Source organism: Trichechus manatus, unplaced genomic scaffold (genome assembly GCF_000243295.1).
Source record: "Trichechus manatus latirostris isolate Lorelei unplaced genomic scaffold, TriManLat1.0 scaffold00007, whole genome shotgun sequence".
NCBI classification, from domain to species: Eukaryota; Metazoa; Chordata; class Mammalia; order Sirenia; family Trichechidae; genus Trichechus; species Trichechus manatus.
In genome coordinates, this window is record NW_004443943.1 from 24,650,684 (window position 1) to 24,669,983 (window position 19,300).

The 19,300-nt window shown below is 50.3% G+C and overlaps 1 protein-coding gene across 1 annotated transcript in view; it reads right to left on the bottom strand.

Moving 5' to 3' along the window:
* The window catches only part of CRTAC1 (cartilage acidic protein 1), a 146,965-nt gene that overhangs the window by 27,334 nt on the left and 100,331 nt on the right, over window positions 1–19,300 (bottom strand). The window contains exons 4-5 of the mRNA XM_004370008.1: window positions 15,332–15,468; window positions 9,017–9,173 (exon numbers count right to left, since the gene is read on the bottom strand). Coding sequence (XP_004370065.1) covers window positions 9,017–9,173; window positions 15,332–15,468 — 294 coding nt within the window. The remainder of the gene's footprint in view (window positions 1–9,016; window positions 9,174–15,331; window positions 15,469–19,300) is intronic.

The window sequence follows — 19,300 nt, forward strand, 5'->3', positions numbered from 1 at the left end:
ACACATATGCTGGTCAAAACCAGTGCGTACGTTCCTTTTTTCAAGGCCTATAGGAGTAAAAGCACCACTCTCGGTACAAGGATGCTTACTTTGCTTTGTTTGATGTTGTAAACAATTGGGAACATCCTGCATGCCCATCAATAGTGGGCTGGTGAATGGATTATGGTACATCCATATGATGGACCGTTCTGCAGCTACTAAAAAGACTGCACAGATCCATATGTATTGACTGGGAGGAGTGCCCATGACATACTGCTAAATGAAAAAGCAATTCACCAAGTAATGGCATTATGTAATCCTATTTCTATTAGAAAAAATAGAAAAATACACGCTATTTCTGAATATACATATTTATGCAAGTTTGTATGAGCGTGGAGAAAAGTGAGAGTCTGCACTTCCAGCTGTTAACACTGGCTACCTTGATGGGTAGGATTTGGGGCAGGAAGGAGGGGTGATGGTTGGCATTTTCTTTGAATGTCTTTGTATTGTTTGGCTGGTTGCAACAAGAATTGCTTCTGTAGCTCAAAAGGAAAAATCCAATCAAGTGTATATTTAAAAAATAAAGAACAAAATTAAGCCAGCTCTACATTAGGGCTTGAAGTCTCCAAGATCAAATTTGGGCTACCCATGTCAAGAAGTCCAACCTTAAGATGTCTTGAACAAACTACCTCCAACCAGTGGGTTTCAAATAAAGCCTCTCTGCTTGCTAGGCCCTACCTCCCACCCCCAAGAAAACAAACCTGCATGAAAGCCTTCCCTTGCCACACCCCAAAACATTGGAAATACAGTGCAGGAAACAGCCTGACCAGGCCCAGGATGTGGATGCTAGTCCCAGCTTGGCTTCTTACAATCTGTGTGTGCTTGGGCAATTTATGTTACCCTTCTGAGCCTCAGTTTTCTCATCTGTACAGTGGGGATAATCTGACCTGCCTTTTCTACCTCAGAGTCTTTGAGAGGAACAAATGAGGTGAAAGGGCTTTGTGAATTCTACAACCTTGCTACTCATGGACCAAATGCAGGAGCTGTGAGAAATGCAGACTCAGAATCTACTGAATCAGAATCTGCATTATAAGAAGACTCCTGGGTGGTTTGTATGCACATCAAGTTTGAAAAGGATTACTCTAAAGCATTGTTCATTGAGAGTATTTAGCAGAGCACCCCAGAAGAACTTGATTTTTTAAGAAATGAGAACTCAGGCAGCCTGCAGACCTGAGTGGTGATGGGCCGAGCCTCCCTGGATGGGAGAAACGTTCCCCAAAATGACTTTGCTAATTTGAGAAAGAGGTTCTTTTAGTTGCCAGGCTCCTCCAGACAGACGTCTGAGAGACACCCCTGGAGGAGATCATGGGGCCTTTCTCACCTGTACAAATGGAGTCTGCCCACCAGAGCTGGTGTTCTGGGCTGGGGGGATGTGGTAGGGGTGGGTGGCATTGCCACCCTCACTGCTCTCCTGGTTGAGCTCCCTATTAGCACATTCTGGGCCCCGTGCCTCCCGGATTCCTCCCAGATAATCTAATTAGCTTTTAAGGACAGTCTAAGCCACATGAAAATGGAGCCACTAAATCCTCATGGCTCCTGGGGAGTGTTATCCAAGACACAGCATCCACTTTTTATTATGAGATTCACAGGGAGACTTCCAGATGCTGCTCCTAAAGCCAGCAGGGAAGGGTGCTAGGCCACAACCTGGGCACCGCTTCTGCCCATTAAAAAAGGAGTTGCTAAATGGTTGCTGGCAGCTGTCCCTGCCTGGTCCTGCCAGACACCAGCCCAGGAGCGGGCCTCGGTGACAAGCCCTCGGTCTTGCCTGGGCCCCTGGAAATCCCAAGTGGGGCTCAGGGACTTGTTGCCACTCAACTCCATCCTTCTTCCCCGCTCCAGCATCCTCCAATTTCCTTTCTGCCTCTGGCCCCCAAGCTGTGACACATTCCCTTCATTTTCTACAAAGCAGGTTATTTCCCTTTTGGACAAATATCTAAATCTTTCTAATTAACTAATTGGGTTGGGTTGAAGCCTTGCACCATTTGTAACCTGTAATTACTAGAAAATTGCCATGGTAACCACACTACTAATTAGTGACAATTTATTGCCATGGCAACTGGACCATAACAGAGATGTTACCCACAACTGCTTCTTGGCAAGTTCACTACACAGTTGGGGAGCAGGTGCGCTGACAGTCGGGGAGCTGGCCTCTTGACACGGGCCCCTGAAGCCTCAGGATGTGGGGCTAACTTAGGGTCTGAGACGGGCAGTCAGGTGTCTGTACCCTTCCCTGATGCTGCAGGGGACACTCTGCTCCCACGTGGAACATGTAAGTCCTCTTGAAACCAATAAAATCCATCATGAATGTAGTCTTTGACACTCCCACACCCTGCGCAGTCAATGACAAAAACCCTCATTCAGTAAGGACCCTTCTTCTAGGACCTTTCCCCCTTTCCTTCTGCTCTCTTCCTCCTTCTGCTCTTCACCCTCTTCCTAGTCCTTCTCCATCACATCCATCCTCTGCTCCACCTCCTAAGGGTTTAGCACACATCATAAAGAGCCCTGGTGGTGCAACAGTGAAGCACTCGGCTGCTAACCAAAAGGTTGGCATTTTGAATCTACCTAGTGGCTCTGCAGGAGAAATGTCTGGCAATCTGCTTCTGTAAAGATTACAGCCAAGAAAACACTATGGGGCAGTTCTGCTCTGGCACATGGACTCACTATGAGTTGAAATCGACTAAACGGCATCCAACAACATGGGGACAGGAGAGGGCAGCTAGGAGCATATTTAGCCTTGAAGAAGAGTATTCCAATAGGGGATTAACTCCACTGTGCATCAATTAATTCTTTTCTATTTGAGGCCAGCACCTCCTCTTGGGGTTGAACAGTTCCCCAGTTGAGGCTGTAGGGGCAGCCCTGGGGATGGGAAAGACCATGGGCCTGGGGAGCAGAACGTCCAAGTGTGAGCTGTGTGACCTTGGGCACATCACCGAACCTCTCTGGGCTTCTGTTTTCTCACCTATTACACGAGACTGATAATAACAATACCTCCTTCCCAGGGCTGTCATAAATATTAAGTGAGCTGGTTTTTGGAAGGTACCTTGGAAAATGTCAGGTGCCACATACTCATTAGCTGGGACTATTTACCACCTGCTGGGTGAATAATATCCCTTTATTTTTCCCCAGCACTTTCAAGCTTTAAAGGCCTCCTTGTTCTGCTGTTGGGGTGTGAATGCCCTCCTAGTCTCTCCCTCCCAGATGGCTCATTCTGCCCACCAGGCTGGTGGGAAGGTGGAGTTACAGGGGAAAATGCCCCTCCCCCCAGGGTCCCCACTTTCTCCTGCCACATTCTGGCACTCCCTCTTATGACCTGCCTGGACCCAGGGTTTCCCAGTCCTGTGGGGCAGCCCCTCTTGCCCTCCAGAATTGCACCCCTAGACCTCAGAACCCCAGCACCTCAGCAGTGCAGACTCAAGTCCAGTTCAGGTACCGGTGATCCATCTCCCAGGCAGAGTCAAGGCCAACCTTTAGGGGTGAATGGGGGCAGGAGAGGAGAGAAGGGACAGAGAGGTTGGCAGGAAAAGGTATGCTGCTGAACTGCCCCAAACTGAGGGCCCAGGGACAAAGAGGCATAGAGATTCACGGGGCTAAGGAAAAGTCTCTAGGTTCCTACATGGCTTCTGCCCCTCTCCAGCTGCAGAAACTTGGAAATGTCCTCTCCAGGCCTCAGTCTCCTTCCCAGTAGAATGGGTGGGAGAATGAGAAGATCACCAAGGCTCCTTCCAGCTCTACTTCTCAATGCCTCCTCCAGGGTGACCACAGGATAAGCGTGTTTGAAAGCCGGTTCCTGGGCCATCGATATTCTGCACCCAAGGAAGTCTCTGAGGTGAGGCCCATCAGCCAAGGAGGAGCTTGGACCTGTGGGATTCATCTGCTGAGACCTTGAGAGAAACAGGATTCTGGTGGACGCCAAGGCCTGCAGGCTGCCAAGAACATCCCAGGTATTATAAAAGGGTAGGGCAAAAGATGCTGGAAAGCACAGGGGTGGAGAAGTGGGCAGCGTGTGTGTGTGTGTGTGTGTGTGTGTGTGTGTGTGTGTACACAAGCATGCTGGAGAAGAGGTTGCTGAAGATAAAGGGCAGGCTGGTAACAGGGTTTCTCTTCCCAAATTTCCAGAAAATTCTAAAACAGAATCATTCTGTGTTGGTGCTGGTATTGCCACTCCCAAGCCCTCTGGGTGCCTTTCAGATGCTGCGCAGGATTCTGATTGCCTGGGTGGAAGGTGTTAGACAAGGACATTCCTGCCCCTATCCTGCCCCAGTCCTGCCTACTTCGTCTCTGCAGGGTATAGAGGGGAGGGAGGTGGGCAGGAGGATAGGCTCCATCATTGTTCACTGGATGGGAGATTTCCAACCTGGCCCACCTGGCAGGTGTGCAGGAAGGAAGATGCCCTTTCAAAGCCTGCCTCCAGCAGTGAGGGGCTGGAAGAAGCTGTTTCGGGAGAGAAGGTGGGTAAAGGAGTGGCAGGAATGACTCTGGTGAACTGCTCGGTCCTGGGTACCAGGTATCACACGCGTGGCTTCCCATTTCAATTTCATAACCACTCTTAAGATGTGCTCTATTGCCAACACTGTCTACGTGAGGAAACCGAGGCTCAGGGAGAGCAATCGCAGCCAGCAGGTGGGGGAGTCACAATTGGAACCAGAGCCAGGGCCCTCTGCACAGTGCTCCGTCTCGGCAGAGGAGGTGATTTCGACTCCTGGTGAGGCTGGCGGTGGAGCCTAGAGTGGCCAGCCGCAGGCTTGAAACGTTAAAAAACTCCTGTTTTAGCTAAAAAATATGCACATAAGAATTGCAATGCTATTCTGTAACATATCTGTGTTGGTTTTAACAGAAAAATGATGTCTCTTCCTGACAATCATCAAATGTGTCCGACACCCCAGGAAAATGCCACTGTTTGTTCTGGGGCTTCAGGGACCCCTGGTAGCCCCATGGAAGCACTCCCTGGGAGTCCCAGGCCCCTGGCTGAAGGGCCTGTCACTCCAGCCTCCCCAGCTGCCAGACCTGGCTATGCTCCCGCTGAAAGGCCAGCACCCCCTCAAACCCTGGGAGGCTCCGCAGCCCTCATTCTGCACCCCCGGTCACCTCTCCGGAGCCTGCAGGTGGGGATCCACCAGAAGGCCTCAGCTGGGCTTTCAGCATCTCCGTCTCCTCCGATAATGACTTTCTATAAATCAGATCTGCCCTCCGCTTTGTTCCACACTGCTCCCAGCCAACAGCAAAACTCCCCACCCGATATCATAAATCCACCTTCATTTTCTTTCTAAATTTCTTTTAAGTCTTCTTTAATCACCACCCTGCAGCCTGGACAGATGCTCCCTAAAAGGGTGAGGCCCAAATGCAGAGTTCCTAGGGAGGAGTGGAGGCAGGGTCAGAGAGGAGGAGGGAAGTGAGATGGGTTCCGAGTGGGGATGGGGATGAAGATACCCATGCTGGCTTCCACGCCCAGGATCTGGGACAGGCCTGGACACATGAGAACGCCCCAGAGCACAGCTGGCTCTGCTTGCCTTGGGCTTCCTCCTGTGCCTAGCATGGTATTCCTGCAACCAGGAAATGCCCAGCAGAGGGTCCTGCATCCCTCTCTGTCAGAGCCTCAGAGGAGGAGAAGGTGGGCACTTCCTGTATGCCAGGCCCTGTGCCAGGTATGTCACACTTTTATTTCCTTTCATTCTCAAAATAGCCCCATTTTAAAGGTGAGAAAACTGAGGCTGAGAGAGGTTAAGTGATTGCCCACTGCTGGACAGACCAGAGGTCCTTAGGTGGTGCAGATTGTTTGTGCTTGGCTGCTAACCTAAAGGTTGGTGGTTCGAATCCACCCAGTGGTGCCATGGAAGAAAGGCCTGGCAAGCTATTTCCATAAGATCACAGCCACTGAAGACCCTATGGAGCACAGTTCTACTCTGACACACATGGGGTCGCCATGAGTCAGAATCAATTGGATGATAATGGGTTTTTTGCACAGAACTCCATGTAGGTACAGGTGGAGGTAGGGTCTGCACTGGGCAGTCTGGCTCAGACCCTGTACTCTTAGCTGCTCTGCTGTACGGCTAGTTCAAGGAGCCCAGATTGGTGGAGGAACGTGCCCAAGGCTACCTAGTCCACAGAGGCAGTGCAGACCTATTGGTCCCACATTCCCCTCCTTGGGTTCCATGCCAGACCCTCTGTAGGGCGAGAACCCAGTTCTCAAGACTTTCAGGCAGGGCTGCTCCCTGTGCTGCCCTGCCTCCAAGACGCTGAGGGGCAGCTGGGGAAGCTGGGGTTTGGGATGCTTATGAACCAGGGGATGGGGAGTGGTTTTCCCACTGCTCCAGCTCAGCGCCAGAGGCTCTGATGCTTCCAGGGGCCCTAGCATCCCCTGAGAGCAGGCGCGCTGGCCGCTAGATGGCACTGTGACCCAGCAGAGCGGCTGCCACCACCAGAATCAATAGTGTCTGGAGAGGCGGCCTCCCCACCCCCTCCCGCAGAGCTGGACAGCCCGTGCGGGAGGCCAGCGCCATTGCTCGGCTGCCACTGGGGCTGTCCCCGCTGCCCTGATCACTCCGGGCCAGGCAGCTGCTGCAGTCACAAAATCTGGGACTGCAATTAAAGGCCTAAGTGCAAATGTGTGGAGTTGCATTGCAGCATGTCCCTTCCTCCTTCACCAGCCCCTCCCTGTCTTGCAGGCTGGAGCGGAGCAGGATTCTGAAGCTGAAGGTCATCAGAAAGGTCAGCTGGTTGTGGCAGTTTGGACTTTAGGAGGTGGGGCTCTAACTGCTAGTTTCTCTACAAACCTCCTGTGTGACCTTGGGCAAGTCCCTTCTCTCTGGACCTTGGTATGTTCTTGTGTCACATGGGAAGCTTGGCTTATATAAAGGCTACTGTTCTTCATGGTCTCACAGCAGTCCAGTGGGTGGGTGGCTTGGCCCTGGGGATCCCCAGCTCCCTGACTGCACATCTGGCCATGGCTTGCTTCCTCCCAGCCTGCTCTGGGCCCAGCTCACCCTGCCTGCTTCCCTTCCTTCTTCCCAGGCCCCGTGGCGCTGGCCTAGCGCTGAGTATTGGCCACATGCCCAGAGCCTCAGCAATCAAGCCGGGCTCACTGTGGCGGCTCTTACACTTAGGGTCCATCCTGGGGCTCAGGGGGGCACTCTGGGCTCATTTCCCAGCCAGATGTCCATGTGTCGTTAGCTGAGTGACAAGGGGGGCTGCAGGGTAGCATTGTGGGGCTTGCTGGGTAAGGAAAGGGTAGTCTGGAGAAGGCGGGTAGACAGAACAGTAAACTTGGTAGGCCAAATAGGTTCTTGTCAGCCAAACGGCTTCTGGAAGCCTGCAAAGCTGCTCTAACATGTCCTCTGGGCACGCCAGCTGCCCCTGCCTCTCTCCATGCCTCCACAGAAGCTGCTGTCCCTTTCTTGGGCTGCCCCGTCCTTCCAGCACAGCCCAGCCCCGTTGGCTGGTGCTCCCACCCCATCCGTGCTCCTCAGCTGTCTCCTCTTGGTCCCCTCCGCGATTCTGTAACAGCCCCTCTGCCAGTGCAGCCAGTGTGAACAATGCCCCCTTCATGCTCAAACCCAGCCGCAACCTTCTGAATTCTTTTATTCCATGGATAACCCTCTCTCCAGCCCTTGCCTCCCTTCCATCTCATCATTTTCAAGTGCTTCATCCCCTCAGCCCACCCCGCTTTTCCTGCAGATCAAGGCATTTAATTGCCAAGCCAGCCCCGTGCACAGGACTGGGAACTATTCAGAAAAATTGACTGTACAAATCTAGGCTGAAGCTCCTGCATGTTTATTCCTTCTCCCAGGGAAACATGGTCTATTACCAACACTCAGCCTTTCTACTGCACATTCATGCGCCGGGTTCTCGGGCACTTTGATGGGGCTTGAGCTGTGCAAACTACTTTATTATCTAGTCATTTGTCCCCACAAACTTTGTCAGACAGGTCAGCATTAATCTCCCCCTTTCATCGAGGTGGAGAGTTGGCTGGAGAACAGCATCATAAACTCAGGGGAGGCAGTGACAACCCTTTCTAGGTAGGACTTTGAGAATATGCCACCACTCAGATGTCTGGAGGCAGGGGGATGGCCCAAACGACCCATCAAGTGTCCTCCCAGCCTGAGGGTCTGGCTGCCACTTTCGAAGTCTGCAGTATAAGTTGGAACGGATATGTTGGGAAGGTCAACCTACAAGAGAATTTATCCGTCTAAACTGCAGTTGGTCGTGACTTAGGCCGAAGTTCACTTGAGAAGTGCTGTGCGCTGCTCCAGCTTCCTGGTTTTTGGCACCCAAAACAGGAACCGGGTTGCTCTGCCATCAGCAGTCTACTGGCAGATTATCAGAGTTTGGGCAGCAGTCGTGCTGGAATTAGAAAAACAGCCTTCCCTAGAAAGATTTCCCTGTCAGACTCTGACAATAGCTCCCCCATCCAGAAAGATATGGAGGGGGTGCTGGGGGGAGCATGCCTTCCAAAAAAGTGCTGGAGAGGTTTTGGAACAAGAATACAATTCTTTGAGCTCAGTTATCCGAGACGGGACCCAGCTGAAGCTTAGGGATTTAGCACTCGATTCCTGGCTGCTTATGTGTAAGTAAATAATTTCATCTGCTGTTTGGCAATAAAGAATGCTTTAAATCTCGGCTTTTGTGACTTGTCAGTTTTCTCCTACAAAACCTATTCACCCATTATTTGGGTTACAGCAGGGAATGAGGCAAGAGGTTCAAGGGAGAAGATGATGGTGTGGTATTCTCACCCCGTTTTTCAGCAGGCCCCTATGTCCTATGGTCCCTACTGGGTCCCCCAAGGCCACATCTGCCAACCCTAGGAGAGGCAGCGTTGGAGAACCTTCCTGTGGGTGAAGGGATGGAATAACGCCTTCCTCTTCTCTTCCGTGGGGACACAAGCCATCCTCTCCTTGTGGCCTCTTGATGGATTAGACTTGCACTTGCAGGGTCCCAGCCCCCAGCCCCTCTGGCTTACAGCCTCCCGTGTCACTGTGCATACCTGTATATTTGCTGACCCCAGCCTCAGCAGCCACATCTCTGAGTGCCAGAATGCCCTGGGAAAGGTCACTGGCCTCGGGGTCCATTTCAATGAGGGCATCAGGGCCCACATTACCATAGGCATAATTGGCGATGTAGATAGAGTAGCGTCCGGAGCCCTGAGGAGGAAGGGAAGGAGGTGAGTGAGCAGCTCCTCACTGGTCCATCCTGGTCTTCTCCCTGCTGTCTCAGGACCTTAGCTCTTTCACGGGGTTGGGTTCTTCTCCCAGGCTTAACTCCAGAGGTGCTTTCACAAAGGCTACAATGTGAACGATGCTCCCCGGAATTCTACAACACAGCAGGCCTGCTTCTCCTTCTATCCTGTTCCAGAAGAACACATCCCTCCCTCTCCCCCGCACCATCCTTTTCTAGACAATTTTCTAATGTGCCTCCCTCCAGCTGAGCTCTCTCCAGCTCCCAGCCAGGGTAGCTGCTCAATAAATATTTGCTGATTGATTGATCTACCAATCCCCATTATTCTCAGTCTCTCTGTCTCCCATTCAAGCTCACTCCAGCCAAGATGACAAGCAAATTCCTGAGCCACCCCCTCCTTCCCCCGCTATACTTCATTCCTTTACTTTGGAAGCACAAGAGGCACAGGTTCACAGGGGTTCTTCATCTCCCTTCCATTTCCTTCTTTCCCCCTTATCCCCAGAAAGAAATATTATATTGCTTCTGCCTTTATACCACTGTTTCAAGTATTTTTTTTTTTTCCCTTTGCATCTGAGAGAAGCCCTGGGCACTAGCTCCTGTTTGCTGTAGTCATTCTCTTCTTGAGTCCAAAACACTGCTGATGAAAGATTCTTTTCTGCCTGTTATCATAATGGTGTTATTTCTTCAATGGATGCCTCCTCTTTCCCAGGAGATTCACTCAATTTCTAAATCAGTTTTCTAGCTCTCTTCTCATCCTTTTACTCACTTCCTTCCAATTAAGTGGACAGTAAATATTTCTTGAGCTCTGACTATGTGCATGGCACTCTGCTGTACTAGCACTTAGGACAGATCCCTGTCCGCAGGTTGCTTAGAGTCTAGTGTGACAGGCAAGCGATCAACACAACATGATGCAAGAGAAACAGCTGAGCTCGAGACAAGTGTGCTCCATCACCCCTTCTTCTTGGCCCTCTTCGTTTGCTTCTGTTTCTTATCCAATGGCCCCATGAGTGGAGTCCTCATCCCACCCAAATGGTTACCGATTTTGTTATACCTTCTTTGGGACCATTTTTTCTTTGGGGGAAGCTGATTAAGAGTCACTTGAGTCTGTCAAAGGAGCCCTGGTCAACAGTGGCACAGTGGGTAAGTGCTCAGCTGCTAACTGCAAGGTTGTCAGCAGTTCAAACCCACCAGCCACTCCACGGGAGTAAGATGCAGCAGTCTGCTTCCATAAAGGTTACAGCCTTAGAAACCCTATGGGAAAGTTCTACTCTGTCCTATAGGGTCGCTATGAGTCGGAATCGGCTTGCCAGCAATGGGTTCGGTTTGGTTTTTTGAGCCTGTCTGGTGGAGAGGTTAAGGAAGAAGGAGCTCACGGTCTGCTGGGGGACACAGACACATCAGCAATCCTACAATAATATGGCAGAGAATATGTACAGGATGTCCTGGGTGCACAGAAGAGAGGCTTCTAACTATGGCAAGTTAGGAAACGGTTTTTTAAGAGTCTCAGGCAGGTGAAGTAGAGGGGAAAGAACATTCCAGGCAGAAATGAAAAACAGAATGGTGTATGGTTAAGAACGGTTAAGTGGTAAGATTCTCATATTACATGCAGGAGATCTGGGTTTGATTTCCAGCCAATGCACCTCATGTGCAGCTATCACCCATCTGTCAGTGGAGGCTTACAGGTTGCTGTGATGCTGAACAGGTTTCAGTGGAGCTTCCAGACTAAGACAGACTAGGAAGAAAGGCTTGGTGATCTACTTCCAAAAATCAGCCAGTGAAAACCCTATGGATCACAACTGTCCAATACCATTGTGCATGGGATTGCCATGAGTCAGCGGCCAACTTGATGGCAGCTAACAATGACAGCAACAACAACAGGGAAATCACAAGCAGTTTACTCAATGTTGCTCGAATTTAAAGTGTAAGGCAGGGAGGGTCAAGGGATGAACCTGGAGGAGGCAGCAAAGCTGTTCCCTATAGGCTTCTACATCAGGGCTTCAAACCAGTTGTTCCTGGTTCAATTCTGGCCGAGGAAGTGACACAGGAACAGACTCAAATTTTAAACATTTGGCTGAACCAGAACCATAATCAGAACGTGAAAAATTACAGGTCAAAGCCCTGCTGGAAACTTAATCTCCCTCTTAGAAAACAAGGGCAGCATATGCAACACATGGCAACCAAATCTCTTGCCCGTAGGATTTTGTGCAGAATCAGACACAGCGATGCCCCACTCAAAGATGGTGGCCGACTGCACTTCTTTGAACGTGCGTCACTCTCCACAGTCCTACTAATAATCCAATCTCATATATCAGGCTCCTGAAAGGGCTCATTATGCCTCTTCTGAGTTTCCCATTCCAGGGCTTTGACCTGTAATTTTTCCCATTCCGGTTATGGTTCTGGATCACCCAAATTGTAAAAATTCAGGTCTCTTCCATTTTCACTTTGTTGGCCATAATTGAACCAATTCAAACTGGTTTGAAGCCCTGTTCTACACGTCTTCATTTTTGGTTATCTGAAACTCTATCCTGCTACCTGGGAACGTGTGCTTTACTCAAATTGGTCCCTGGACCAGCAGCGTTGGTCTCACCTGGGAGCATGTTAGAAGTACAGAATCTCAGGACCCACTCCGTATCTACTGAATCAGAACCTGCATTCTAACAAGAAGCCCCCATGTGATTCCTCTGCAAAATTAAAGTCGGAGAAGCAATGATTTACAACATGGCTTCTTGATTAGGTGGGAACTTTTCAAGGTTCTTGCCCATCACAGGAGCTCAGTATATGTGGGTGGAATGATTGGATGAAGAGCGAATGAATGGGGCCAAAGGGGAAGGTGCGCTGTCACTGTAACCGTGCCTGACCCTACCAGCTGTTAGCAATCTCATCAACAAATGGGTAATTAAGCCCAAATGGACTGAAATGCACTCTGCTAGAAATTAGGATATTTATAAAATTCCATCATACCTAGTTCCTTACTTCAGTCTATCGGGATGATAAAACTGACAAACATAGTATGTTACAGCTGTAGAAGACTGCAGATATTCACTTATGAACTTGACCACAATAATTCTGGGAAGGTGAGATAATTCTAGGAGAAGGGAGATGTTTCTGTAACGTTGGGTCCAGGACAGAAGTTTTCACACTTTAGTGCACAGTTAAAACACAGATGCTGGGTCTTATCCCTTGAGTTTCTGTGACGGTAGGTCTAGGGCGGGCCCTGAGAATTGTTCCCAGGTGATGCTGATGCTGCTGGTCCGGTGACCACACTTTGAGAACCTCTGGTCTAGGAGTATTAGTGTGGGTGCTAGGCCAGGCTCTGCCCCTACCTGGCTCTGTCCTTGGGAAGGTTCCTCAGCCTTTCCAGTCTGCCTCTCCTCACATGTTAAATGGGGATCATGTTCCCCCTGCTTCCTGGAAAGGTTACTGAGAAGATGAAATGAAACAGCATATGTGAAAAGTCTTACAAAAGATAAAAATGCTTTATAAACATGAGGTATAATCATTATTGATCAGGGAATGCTTCTTGTAAGACATCAGCTTTGAGCTAGATCCAGAAAGGTGGGTGAGTGATGAGGCAGCTGAAGATAAAGGGCAGGTGTTCCAGGTCTAGGGCAGAGGATGAACGGCTGGAAGGGAAGAGAGGGAGAATAGCACATGGGTGGAGGGAGGAGGGTTGGATATTTACCTGGTGCAATGGATCTCAAACTTTAGTGCATCAGAAGCACCTGCAGGGCTTACTGAAATGCAGATTGCTGGGCTCCTCCTCCAGAGTTTCTGAGTCAGATGGTCTGGAATGGAGCCTAAGAATCTGCATTTCTGACAATGCTGATGATTTCCGGTCTGGGAACCACACTTTGAGAACCACTGACCAGATGGACTGAAAGGCCCCAGGTAGGAGCTGTGAGGCTGAGGATCAGTAGGGTGAATGCTGTAGTAGAACTTGTTAGAAATTTGTGTCTGATACTGTTTCACCCAGAGGCAGGGCAGCAGAGGGGTAAAAGGCATTTGCTTCATTTTCAGGCAGGCTGGGATCAATTCCTGGCCTTGCCCACCACGTATTGTGTGACCAAGGTCAAACTGCTTATTAATGGCTCAAACTCTTAATTTCCACATCTGTAAAATGGGGGAAATGATAGCATCTACCCCATAGGCTTATTATGAGAATTCAGTAAAAAAATTCACTTAGCACAGTGCTTGGCATGCTGTCAGTTTAAAAAGTGTTAGCTGTTATTATTGTTACTACTGCTCTTGTCTTTCCTACACCACAATGCATACCTATCTCTCAACTTCCGGGCTGACCTTGACCTCCCCAGTATTCCTCCTTTCCTCCACAATTCTCAGGTCTCAGGGATGGCCAAGTGGTGGCTAGACTCAGAAAGCAAGCCCTCTCCTGGTAGCAGATGGATTGTAGTTCTTTCTGGTTCCCTAAGGCTTGGGAGACTGAGGTCTGGGACTGGGTGGGAGACAGCAAGCTGCTAAGTGCCCGCCTACTGTGCTGTGGTGCCAAAGTGTCTTTTGTATTTTTTGCATTTCACATGGTGCCTTTGTCCTGTGGTTAAATGTGTGGGTGTGCAGATGCCCTTGCTAGGATAAAGAGTGGGTCTCCTTTTGATTAACCTTCCTGCACCTCCCACCAGCTCTCGGAGAAGTTTCCCACCTGAGCCGAGTGTGGGAAGCCTTGGTCCTGAACAAGTGAGACAGGAAGTTGGAAGGAGACAAGGAGAGGCCCTCAAGCCATGACCTCGGCCTGGCTCCCCCCAGACCCTCTCTTTTTTCTGGGGCTGTTCACAGCTGCCTCACCATCCCCTCCCACCAGGCGGGAGTCCAGGTGGCACACATTCAGGTCAGGGCTAAATGTGGCTTCACAGCCCAGCTTGGCTTCTCTTCCCAGCACCAGCTTGTTAAGAAATAAATATTTATACCTGGCACCTGCCTTCTCCAAAGGCCTGGAGGCCCCTGTTGTGAAGATTCTCGCTGAATCCCCAATCCCTTCACTGCCATCTCAATCTGAAGTGAGCCAGCCCCCTTGACCCTGCCCCAGAATGGGGCCCAGAGATGCTCCCTCAGAAGCTGGGCAGCAGCTGGGTCCCTGATTTAGTGGTGACTGTTTATAAAGCCAAGGAGGTGGGTGGCAGGGGAGCACGTGACAGGAGGGATAAATCATCTCCTCAGCAAGCCTCCCTGGCTCTGGCTGGGCCTGCTGAGATGGAGCCCGGGAGGCCACCCCTCAGGCAGATGGCTGCAGGTGCTCTCACCCCACCCCATCTCAGACATTCTCCTGCCTTTCCTCCCCCTCCACTTTGGTTGGCCACCTTTGTGTAGGGTAGTCTAGCAGGACACGAAAACACTGATGAAGCTATTGATGAGCTAAAGTTCTTGTACACTCTGGCCACCCTTTACCCACTTGCCCACGGACCCCATTTGTCTTGCCTTCATTTGTTCCATAAATATTTATGAAAAGCCTCATGGCTCAATGCCTAGAACATAGTAGGCACTTAATAAATGTTAGTTGAACAAGTGAATGAATGAGCACAGGATTTAGAGCTAGAAGATTCCGATTCATGTCCTAGGCACACGACTAATCCATTTTGGGTCCTCAGGCAAGTCACTGCTCCAAGCTGGGCCTCAGTCCCTTCATCTGTTCAATGGATGCAATGATTACCACACATGGCCTACTTCCTCACTGGTTGCTGGGAGGGTCACGTGGAAGGAGAAGTGTGTAAGGGCTTGGTATATTGTAACTCATCCTGCAAGTGTTAGTTGTTGGATTTAGCATCTACTATGTGCAAGATGAAGAGCCCTGGTGGTGCAATGGTTAAGAGCTTGGCTACTAACCAACAGGTCAGCAGTTAGAATCCACCAGCTACTCCTTGGAAACCCTATGGGGCAGTTGTTCTACTCTGTCCTGTAGGGTTGCTATGAGTCAGAGTTGACTCGAAGGCAGTGGGTTTGGTTTGGTTTTTATGTGCAAGACACTGTGGAAGCTGCTGCGACAATGCAGCCTTCAGCTCTACCCTTGAGAGCCTCCACTCTGTCAGGGGACGTCTGCCTGGTGACTCCTCTCCTGGCTCTTACGTCGCTGTGTGCCCTCCTCTTCTTCCCAGGCAGCTAAACCCCCAGCACTCACCGTCCTGTCCACACAGGCCACAGAACGTCCAGCAAAGAGGCTGGCCACGCCACGGGCCACGTTGACCTCGTCACTCAGGATGTCTTCCCACCGGTTATTGCGGAACTTGAACAGCTTGTCAGTGTATGTGGCCACTCCTGGAGAGAGGAAGAAAGGGAGAGCTGGTGGATCAGGGGCCGGGGCACATGTCTGACCTCTGACTATGCCCTGTGCTACCTGCTCAGAGGTGCCTGGCCTTGGGTTGAGGCTAGAGACGGATGGGTCATCTGCTGCAAGAAAGACCTCAAGCCCAGGTAAGACTCCTCTCTGAGGCACTGACATGTTTTCAGTTGAGAGAAGAAACTCTGAGGCTTAGGAAAGTGGCCAGTCCAGGCCTCAGGAACTAGGGCAGAATGCTACTGCTATCATGTCTGGGATGATCCTCAGCAGCCGGAATTCAAAATCAAACAATCCCCAGAATCCTGGGATTGTTAATATTTCAGCATCCAAACTCAACCCAGAGTGCCTCTTTCCCCAGGCAGCTCCCCTGTAAATTCTCTGCTGGACCACACAGCCTGATTTGGGCCTCAGAAGAAATGGTCCCAGTCAGTGGGTGGGTCTCTAAGTCCAGACCAAGGAAGGGGCTCGAAGCTGAGCTCTGGCAGGTCTGTCACCTCCACCCCAAGGGGAAGTAGAGGACAGCAGGGTCAACCCTCAGGTAGAGTGAGAGGTTGCTTTGCTTGGAGCATGATGAGGGGTTCGGGCGGCGCTGGGGGATCCCTGCTCTCAGGAGAGAGCAGTGGTCTCCACCTCTTTTGGATTACTGACCCTTTGAGAATCAGATGGAGGCTAAGGACCCCTCGGCTCAGGGAATTGCACATCTGTACCAGTTAACATGCCGAATGTAACTTCAGGAGGGCTGGGGCCTTCTGAAGCTCATCCATGGCTAAGAAGTCTTGTTCTGGGGAAATGGGGAAGAATGACTGGCAGCTGGGGCTCAAGCCCTTCCTAGTGACCACTAAGGCAGAGCATTCCCTCTGCCCTCACCCTTCATTTACTTCTTCTTAACTTGAGATCCAGAGCATTCTATTTTAGGAAGGGCCATGCCCTACCTTCAGGGCCCAGCAGAGGAAACAAACTGAGAGGAAGGTGAACTTGGAGAGTGGACCTGGGGACAGAACCCTTGAACTTGACCTTCTGCTGGCCCAGGGGAGAAGCAATGGGCTTAGATCGAAGGAAGATAGCACAGCAAAGTGGCTAAGGACACAGGGTTTGGAGTAGAACAAACCCGAGTCCCAAGGTTCTATCTAGATTCTAGTGCTAGGGTCTAGTTGTTTGATTTTGGGAAAATTGCTTAGCATCTCTGAGCTTCAGTTTTCTTATTTGTAAAATGGGGGTGATAATAATAACCACATTCAAATTTACTGTGAGAATAAATGAGATGATGCACTTTAAAAGGTGAGCAGAGCACCAGGCATACATTAAGCCTGCAAAAGTGGCAGCAATTATTAGATAAAAATGATTATTCCCACTTTATAGATGAGATACTGGCTAAAGTCCTTTTAGAGACATCAGATAGGGGTTTGGTGAGTGTCAGTGGTTTGTGTGTGTGAGTGTGTGAATGTGTGTGAGTGAGAGTGAGTGTATTTGAATGTGTGGAAAGAGTAGGCGTGAATGAGTGTGTGAGGAGACTGAGCGTGTGTGTGTACATGTGAATGTATGCTTAAGAGTGTGTATGAATGAGTGTGTTAGTGAGTGTGCGAGAGTGAGTGTGTGTGTTTGAATGTGTGTGAAGAGTATGTGAATGAGTGTGTGAGAAGTGACTGTGTTGGTGTGAGTATATGAACGCAAGTGTGAAGTGTGTGTGAGCAAGTGACTGTGACCGTGTGCTTAAGAGTTTGTGCAAATGAGTATGAGTGAAAGAGTATGTGAGCAAGTGAATGAGTGAGTGTGTGCCTGTGTGTGTGGAAGTAAGTGTGTGGAGGTGAGGGCAGTGTACAAACGATCCCTCAGGTGGCACCACCCAGGAGAGGATAAAAGAGTCTCTGACAAGCTTGATTATGCCAGGACTTCCTGAGATCAGGGACCCTCCAGGGCAAGGATATCACCTGCAGGTCTGGAGTTGGCCCCAGGGCTGCTTGCCAGATGCCAGAGACATCCTGTCCCTGCCTGGGGCTCCTGGTGTAGCAGAGGCCCCAGCCAGGAAGAAAAGGCCCTTCACGAGACAAGAGGGACCTGCGGGGTGTCTGTGTGGGTGGATGTTTGCGCTCAGGCCCACGAAGAGTGGAGTGTCCTCACTGAGCTGCTGTGGCTCCAGGAGGGATCCCACTTCCTGGAGAAACCAAGGAAAAGTCTCCCTGGATCACAGCAGGGCACCCACTCAGACGGCCCAGCTCTCTCCCAGAGCTGAACTCGTTAGCCATGCGGCCTCCAGCGAGTACTTATCCTGGAGCCTTGGGTTCCTCATCTGAAAGCCGAGAATAGCAACTGTGCTCCCTCCAGAGTCATGCAGGAACTGAGTGAGAAGATGCACACGAAGCAGGCCACAGCCCAGGCCTGCCCTCGGGAGAGCTCGGCAGCCGCTCCGCACCACCCCGCCCGCAGCCCTCACCTGAGCCCTTTGGGGCCAGATGTATTTGGAAATTTAGATTTTCCCCCTTCATAGTTTAGAAAGGTAACACCGTGCACACACCGTTTATTACATAACACCCCAGCAGGGACTGGAGGCAGCACCCTGTAATTGAACACATTAATATTTCTGCAGTGAAACATGAATATTCACACAAAGTGGTATAAGGCCTATAAATAGCTCATGTCAGCTCAGGACAGGTTCCACTATCAACTGAGTTTCCCACAAACTTAAAAAAAAGCACTTGAGGCTTTGAGAACCTTTTGGATTTCAGGGCTGCAGAGAAGGGGCTATCATCATTACCGCTGTTCCAGATGGTTGCTGGGATCGGAGGGCAGTGGGAGCTATGTCATCGTTTCCCAGAGCCTGGAGAGTGTCTGAGGGCACCCTCGACCCCCACATACTTCTAGATCTCCAGCTTTCACCAACAGAGACCCTTGCCCTTCTCTGTCAAACCAGGGATCCTTTAGATTCTGCACTGCCAGCTAACCCAGCCCCTTCCTTAAACACCTCGGTCAAACTCCACCAACGCTTGGGCCAGGTCAAGAAAGCAGCTGCTTTCCGCAGAGCTCTGGTGGCCCCTTCGGAGTCCGCAGGGGAAATTTCTCAAGTCCCTGAGTTCCTGCTTCAACTAGACAAGGGGAGAAAACGCGCCCAGGTGACTCTACGCCCCTTTGCTTGCCTCATCACCTCCAATTCCTCATGCCCACCCAGGGCAGCATTTCCCAAAGTGTGCTCTGTGGAACCGTGCTCTGTGTGAGCTGCCTGGAGAAAGAATTCCACAATCATCTGAGTTTGGGAAAGACTGCATGCACACTCCCACTTAGAGATTCTCAATAAATATCAGTCTGTTAAAAGCTTTGAAATGTCTTGCAATAAATTACCTGCTTAATTTATTTGGAGCCCCGGTGGCGCAGTGGTTAAGAGCTCAGCTGCTAACCAAAAGGTTGGCAGTTTAAATCCACCAGCAGCTCCTTGGAAACCCTATGGGACAGTTCTACTCTGTCCTGTAGGGTCACTATGAGTCAGAATTGACTCAATGGCAATGTTTTTTTTTATGGGGTTTAATTTTATTTAGCCCCTGGGTGATGCAAACGGTTAAGCACTCAGCTACTAGCCAAAAGCTTGGTGGTTTGAACCCACCCAGTAGTGCCTTGGAAGAGAGGCCTGGCAACTTGCTTCTGAAAGGTCACAGCCTTGAAAACCCTATGGAGCAATTCTACTCTGAACACATGGGGTCATCATGAGTCAGAATCAACTTGATGGCAACTAATAACAACAATTTTATTTAGCCCAGCCTTTCCCAAACTTACTTGGCCATGGAACCCCTTTTTGCAGATCACCTATCAGCATCCCGTAAA